General features: G+C 43.5%; 1 protein-coding gene across 2 annotated transcripts in view; it reads left to right on the top strand.

The window, feature by feature from the left end:
• LOC116837063 (ovostatin-like) overlaps window positions 1-7,870 on the top strand; it is a 54,892-nt gene that overhangs the window by 13,737 nt on the left and 33,285 nt on the right. For both annotated transcript variants that reach the window (XM_075071067.1, XM_032801215.2), the window contains 3 exons: window positions 2,305-2,473; window positions 3,801-3,885; window positions 7,679-7,793. In XM_075071067.1, coding sequence (XP_074927168.1) covers window positions 2,305-2,473; window positions 3,801-3,885; window positions 7,679-7,793 — 369 coding nt within the window. The remainder of the gene's footprint in view (window positions 1-2,304; window positions 2,474-3,800; window positions 3,886-7,678; window positions 7,794-7,870) is intronic.

Genomic DNA, 7,870 nt, shown 5'->3' with positions numbered 1-7,870 from the left:
TTACATTAGCTAACTTCCAGTCATTGGGCACCAAAGCCGATTTAAAGGACAGGTTACAAACCTTAGTTAATAGTTCTGCAACTTCACATGTGAGTTCTTTCAGAACTCTTGGGTGAATGCCATCAGGTCCCAGTGACTTGTCAATGTTGAGTTTATCAATTAATTCCAAAACCTCCTCTAGTGACACTTCAATATGTGACAGTTCCTCAGATTTGTCACCTATAAATCTGAGGAACAAGCGATTATGACTTGATCCAATTTATAATGTGCAGGCAGAATAAAGTCTAGACCAGAAATGTGTATACTTAGTGTTTTAAAAGGGCCAATTTCAGAAAGCTCAAAACAATTATGAATCAAATAATAATTTGGGTGAAAGTATTTAATAGACAAATGTGAATAATAAGTCGGAATAATGTAACATCTTACTAGATGCTCCAAAAGCCACAACTGAAGAAGACGATGACCACACTGGTTAAAACACTAACCTGATTTAGAAGAGAGAAATGGTCAAAAGAATAAAGGACAATAAGAAGGAATTTTTAAAATATATTGGGCACAAAGAAAAATCCTAACAATCATATTGGTCCATTACTAGATGGAAATGATAGAATTATCAATAATAATGCAAAAAAGTTGGTGTTCAATAGATATTTCTGTCCCATATTTGGGAGAAAAAGAGATGATATAAGTCTCATTGTATGAAACCACTTTTTCCATTCCACTAATATTTCTTGAGGATGTTAAACAGAAGCTATAAAGTTAGACATTTTTAAATCAGCAGGTCCAGATAACTTGTAATGAAGAGCTTTAAAAGAATTGTCTGGAGATCTTGCTTGATTGTTAATGTCTTGGAGTACTAAGAAAGTTCCAGAAGACTGGAAGAAAGCAAATGTTCCAATTTTTACAGAGGGTAAAAAGGACAACCTGGGTTATTATAGGCCTGTCAGCCTGACATCAATCCCAAACAAAATTATGTTAGAGGTTAATTGAGTCCTGGATGTTACAGGACTCAGTTAAAGAATTAAAGGAGGATAGTAGAATTAATGCAAATCAACATGGGCTTATGGATTATAGATTCTGTCAAACGAACTTGATACTTTTTTGATGAAATTAAAAGTTTAGTTGATAAAGGTAATACTGTTGATGTGATATACTGTACATAGAATTCTGTAAGTTGTTTGACTTGGTACCACATAATATTTTGATTATAAATCTAGAACAAAATTAACATGGCACACTTTAAATGCATTAAAAACTGGCTAACTGAGAGGTCTCAAAATGTAATTGTTAATAGGGAATCGACATCTAACAGGTATGATTCCAATGACATGGAAGACAGCATAATCTCATCATTGGTAAAGTTTGCAAATGACACAAAAATTGTGGGAGTGGTAAATAATGAAGATGAAAGGTCACTGAATCAGAGCAATCATGATCACTTGATAAACTGGGCGCAAGCAAACAATATGTGTTTTAATACAGCTAAAATGTAAATATACATGTCTAGGATCAAAGAATGAAGGTCATACTTGCAGGACAGAGGACTTGTCCTGGGAAGCAGTGACTCTGATAAAGGTTTGGGGATCATGGTGGATAATCAGCTGAACATGAGTTTCCAGTGTGATGCTGTGGCAGTAGAGCTAATGCAATCCTAGGATGCATAAATAGAGGAATCTTGAGTAGGAGTAGAAAGATTATTTTATCTCTGTATTTGGCATTTGTATGACCGCTACTGAAAGAGTTTGTTCAGTTCTGGTGCCTGCAATTCAAGAAGGAGGTTAGCAACTGGAGAAAGTTCAGAGAAGAGCATTTACTATAATTAAGAGGATTAGAAATCCTGCCTTTTAGTGTTAGAATCAAGGAGCTCAACCTATTCAGCTTAACAAAGACAAGGTTCAGAGCTGAGTTAGTTACAGTCTATAAGTAATAACACAGGGAACAAATATTTAATAACGGGCAGACAAAGGTATAACATGATCCAATGGCTGGAAGCTGAAGCTAGATAAATTCAGACTATAAATGACACATAAATTTTTAACCATGTTTGGTCAATTTACCAAGGATCATAGGAGATTCTCCATCACCGGCAATTTTAAAATCAGGATTTGATGTTTTTCTATTTTGAATATATGGGGTAAGTTCTATGGACTATGTTACACAGGAGGTTGGATTAGATGATCACAATGATCCCTTCCAGCCTTGGAATCTGTGAATCTATGAAATGTAAAGGAAGGAAGAAAAAAAGTGGGAGGGCCTTGAAGAAGATGATAAAAGCATCTGTATTTATCTCCCCACTCCTACTAGGATCCCGAGCGCAATCGGATCTTTCAGTGGCTGGATGTAACATCCAAGAATGCCATTGTCCAACTCTCATTCCCGTTAATCCAAGAGCCAATCCTGGGGAGTTATCAAATCATCGTTGAGAAGAAGTCAGGTGACAAAACGTATCATTGGTTCACTGTGGAGGAATATGGTAAGCACCTGCAGTGGATCTCATCTGCACTAGTTAATTATATCCTATATGGCCAAGTCCCACAGCCTGAATCTATGAGGGGATGTTTGTCAAACACAGGCATAAGGTAGTGCAGACCTTATATATTGTATAACATGATTTTTCTCATTGAACTCACTGGTTAAGACAGTTAAGCCAAGGCATGGAAGCAGGGAGGAGAGACTGAGGCCACGGGGGAGATGGATAAGTGATGAGTATCCTGATAAATACTGAGGAAACTGGCCTACTGATCAGAGCAGAAGCTCAGGAGTCAAAGTCTGGGTTCTTTTTCTGGCTTTATCACTAAGTTACAGTGTAACTTTGGTCAAGTCATGTCACCTCTTTGTGCCTCAGTTTATCCATCTGTACAATGGGAAATAATATTAAGTTAAACCTCAGATGGTCGTGTGAGGTTGATATGGCATGTAAGGCATATACTGTGCTCTAAAAGTCTAAAACTATTATTAAATCGAATATATTAAATTAGAATATATTATCATTTAATAGAATGATATCTGGCAGCTGTGGTGGACTGCAGGGTAAACAGTATGGAAGGATAATGTGGGCAGATAGAAAAATAAAAGCTACCAGTGCCTGATGATCTCCCTAGTATCTGTCATTTTACATATGGAACAACTCCATTGATTTATTTTCTTCTTATGGATTTGCCATCCCTCATTTTGTCACTAGGACTTTCACCTGTCTCCTGTGAGCTCGTAGGGCAGGGCTTTGACAATCCCAAGGTTCCTGTGTTAGCAGGGAGAGCTCCTTTCCCACCCCCTCCCTCAGAAAACTCTGTTTCTAACCTACTGGGGTGTCCACTTCCCTTGGGACACTATACCCCTAACCTTCCTAATGGAGTAGTGCAACTACTGGATCAGCACTGCCCTGAAAACTACAAAATGTTGGTTCTATTCTCAGGTTTGCCACAGTCCTGCAGGGTGACCTTGGGCAAGCCACTTTAATCTTTCTGTGCCCCAGTTTCCATACCTGTAAAATGAGGATAGTGACACTGACCTCCTTTGTTAAGTGCTTTGAGATCTACAGATGAATATGCTTTATAAGTATTATAACAGTGATGATACAGCTCCTTGTAAAGAATTTTCATACTATTAAACCTAAATTTTCCTTGTCTAAGAACATCACCCCCTTACTCCTAGTTATACATGTCTGTATTCCTCTTAACAATTAATCTCTCTTTTTGGTGTTCATACCCCTCAAATGCTGGTGCAGTTAGGTTTCCCTGTTTGTTCTTCCCCCCTCACACCTAAGAGGTCACTTAGCAATGATATTTACCTTGCATTTTCAGTGTTGCCAAAGTTTGAAGTGATGGTCAACGCACCAAAGAGGGTCTCTTTCTTGGATCAAGAACTCAAAGTGAATGTTTGTGCTGTGTGAGTACCAAGGAGGAAAGAGTGTAAATTTGTACAAGCAGCAAAATTTTGTGGCTGAAGCACAAGATTGGGAGACAGGAACACTTGAACTCTAATCCTGACTGCTAATAATTCACTTTGTGACCTACAGGAAGCCACTTAACCCCTGCATCTGACTTTCACTCTCTGTAACATGATAATAATATTCATCTGCATTATGCAGCTGGGGCTGTGCAGATAATGTTTGCTCAGTAGTTTGAAGACACAAAGCAATATATATTGTAACAAAGTTCCTCCTCTACCTTGGTGGGTCCTGCGCTTCTTGGCAGATTTGCTAACCTCAGTGATCTTCCCCACAGTCTGGGTCAACTCCTCCTGTGTCTGATCAGGAGTTGGGAGGTTTGGGGGGAACCCAGGCGCGCCCTCTACTCCGGGTTCCAGCCCAGGGCCCTGTGGATCGCAGCTGTCTCTAGTGCCTCCTGTAACAGCTGCATGACAGCTACAACTCCCTGGGCTACTTCCCCATGGCCTCCTCCAAACACCTTCTTTATCCTCACCACAGGACCTTCCTCCTGGTGTCTGATAACGCTTGTCCTCCTCAATCCTCCAGCAGTACACTCTCTCACTCTCAGCTCCTTGCCTTCTTGCTCCCAGCTCCTCACACACGCTCCTTCTCCTCTGGCTCCTCCCTGCCTGACTGGAGTGAGCTCCTTTTTAAACCCAGGTGCCCTGATTAGCCTGCCTTGATTGGCTGCAGGTGTTCTAATTAAAGTAGCTATCTCTACTGCCTTCTAGAAAGATCTTAATTGGCTCCAGGTGCCTTGATTAACCTGGAGCAACTGCCATTTGGTTACCAGGGTACTAGGGATTTGTTTAGCCTGGGGCTAACATACCTGTTTCTCAGTACTTTACTGTAGCCATCTGGCCTTGCCCCATCACAATATGTACTAGGTATTGTGGGTTTTTTTTAATCACTATAGAGACATAGGAAGGAGAGAGAAAGGAAAGAAAGAGCATAGGAGAGGTACATATGTTAATAAATTAGGATGTCTAGCATTAAGGTCCCTGTGTACTTCACTGTCACGGATACACAGGATCTGTGCTATATCCCATTTTTGATCAGTATCTTGGAGGAACCCCTTCAGTGTGCAGTCTGAGTCCAACTGAGACAGACTCCTAGTCAAAGATTTGTACACTCCAGAGACCAGGGCACCTCAGCAAGTATCTGAAGTGACACCAGGCAGCCTTTTCAACACAGAGTAGGTTTTATTAGGCAACTGGGACAGAGTAATGAAGGCTAAGGCTATATCTACACAAAAGACTTTATAGCAGCACAGCTCTACTGATGTAGCTGTGCCGCTGTAGGATCACCCGTGTAGCTGCTCCATGCCTACAGGAGAGAGCTCTCCTGCCAGTATAATTAAACCACTCCAATGAGCGGCAATAGTTATGTTGGCAGGAGAGTGTCTCCCATTGATGGGGAGGGGGAGGAGAGATAACTCAGTGGTTTGAGCATTGGCCTGCTAAACCCAGGGTTATGAATTCAATCTTTGAGGGGGGCACCTAGGAAGCTGGGGTAAAATTCTGTCTGATGGTTCTTTGAGCAAGGGGTTGGACTAGATGATCTCCTGAGGTCCCTTCCAATTCTATGAAGTAGTGCTGTCCAGACTGTCACTTATGGGTGTGTTTTTCACACCCCTGAGTGACATCAGTTTTACCAACAAAAGTGCTAGTGCAGACATAGCCTAAGACATAGATCTTCTGGCCTAGCCAATGCAAATAGCTAGCCAAGCTGCTGTGGAATCCATTTCTGGCTTTGCTTGTCTGTGCCTTTGTAAGTCCCACGTGAAAGCAGCCCAGCTGCTCCCAAAAATCAACTCTTTATCCCCTGCCTGTCACCTCTGCAGGGGCAACTCTAACTTTTTTGCCATCCCAAGCACAGCAGTCAGGAAGCCTTTGGCAGCTTGCCTGCAGAAGGTCTGCCAGTCTCACAGCTTCGGCATACCCACCACCAAATTGTCACCAAATCCACAGGACTGGTGGACCTCCTGCAGGCACACCACCAAAGGCTACCTGACTGCCGCCCTCGCAGGGACCGGCAGGGCACACCTCACGACTTGCCGCCCCAGGCACGCACTTGGAGCACTGGTGCCTGAAGCCGCTGCTGCACCTCTCAGTTCTTTGTTCTGGAGCTGGCGAGCTGGCCTTTGCTCAGCTTCCCTGCTGAGAGTTGTTGGGTTGGGGGAGACCTCATTCCTCTTGTTTTTTGATTGCTAGCTGTCAATGTTCTGGAGGTTTCCGAGTGGTAGCCATGTTAATCTGTATCAGCAAAAACAACGAGGAGTCCTTGTGGCATCTTAGAGATTAACAAATTTATTTGGGCACAAGCTTTCATGAGCTAAACTCACTTCATCAGATGCAAGGAGTGGAAAATACAGAAAGCAGTATAAATATTACAGCGCATGAAAAGATGGGAGTTGCCTTACCAAATGGGGGATCAATGCTAACGAGGCCAATTCAGTTAAGGTGGAAGTGGCCTATTCTCAACAGTTGACAAGAAGGGGTGAATATCAAGAGAGAGAAAATTACTTTTGTAGTGTTAATGAGGCCAATGCAATCAAGGTGAACATCACCCATTTCCAACAGTTGACAAGAAGGTGTGAGTATCAGCAGAGGGAAAATTACTTTTAGTAGTGACCCATCCACTCCCAGTCTTTATTTGGGCCTAATTTGATGGTGTCCAGTTTGCAAATTAATTCCAGTTCTGCAGTTTCTCACTGAAGTCTGTTTTTGAAGGTTTTTTATATCTGTTGTTGAGTGTCCAGGGAGATTGAAGTGTTCTGAGGGTTTCCATTGTTTTCTCCGATTTTCCGTTGATACGGGTTAGCCTTTGCTGGTCGTTTAATGACCCATAGGGTTCATACCAGATGGCTAGGTGACTCACACCTCATTTTTCCGGCACTGCTACAAGAACAGACTTAACCCTTTAGCCCCCATGAGTAGCAATGCCACGTACAGGGGGAAACTATGGCACTTATTGGATTAATAAAAAGATATTACAGTAAATTCCCATTTCATCACATACAGAGCCCTGGTAGAAAAGGGACCCTGGCAGCTCCAGTCAGCACCACTGACTGGTCTGTCAAAGTCTGGTTGACAGTACAATGGGGCTGAGACAGGCTTCCTCACTGCCCTGGCTCTGCACAGCTCCCCGAAGCGGCAGCGTGTCCTTGCGGCCCCTATGCACAGGGGCAATCAGGGAAGCTGCATACTGGACCGCCCTGAGTGACGCCCCTGCAGGTCCCATTGTCTGGGAACCCTGGCCAAGGGGAACTGTGGGGGTAGCACCTGCAGAAACAGGCAGCACACAGAGCCACCTGACACCCCCTACTTCACCCTGAACCCATTTCTAGCCCCACCCTGGAGCCCTCACCTCTTCCCACACCCCAACCCCCTGCCCCAGCCCAGCGGAAGTGAGTGAGGGTGGGAGAGAGCAACTGACGGAGGGAGGGGGGATGGAGTGAGTGGGGGCGGGGCCTCAAAGAAGGGGCGGGGCAGGGGTGAGGCAGGAGTATTTGGTTTTGTGCGATTAGAAAATTGCTAACCCTAGTCCTGTGTAAGGCAGTAATGACATTTCCATGAGAAGCAGGGAATGAAGAGGGAAAGATGTCTGAAGCCTGAGTCCAGCAGAACTAGGCTTTTCTGGATTTTAGCTTTTAGTCCATATTGTGTTACAGCCTTTACTGGTTTCTTGACAGCCCTGGCAACTGTGGTCTTGTGAGCTGATTCATTTTTGTGTTTCCTCCTCCTCTAGCTACACCTATGGCCAGCCTGTGCAGGGGAGAGTCCAGCTCAGTGTGTGCAGGAAGCACTATACAGAAAAGTGTAACGAGACCCCCAAAGGATTCTGTGAAGCTGTTACTGCAGAAGTATGACATGAGCCTGCACCACTTGCTCTTCTTTTCTTATAAATGTTATCATCCGGGGCATCGCACGGTGCCTGGAG

This window comes from Chelonoidis abingdonii, chromosome 1, assembly GCF_003597395.2.
Source record: "Chelonoidis abingdonii isolate Lonesome George chromosome 1, CheloAbing_2.0, whole genome shotgun sequence".
Taxonomy (NCBI): domain Eukaryota; kingdom Metazoa; phylum Chordata; order Testudines; family Testudinidae; genus Chelonoidis; species Chelonoidis abingdonii.
The sequence above is the reverse complement of the archived record's forward strand: the minus strand, read 5'-3'. Positions and strand labels throughout refer to the sequence as shown.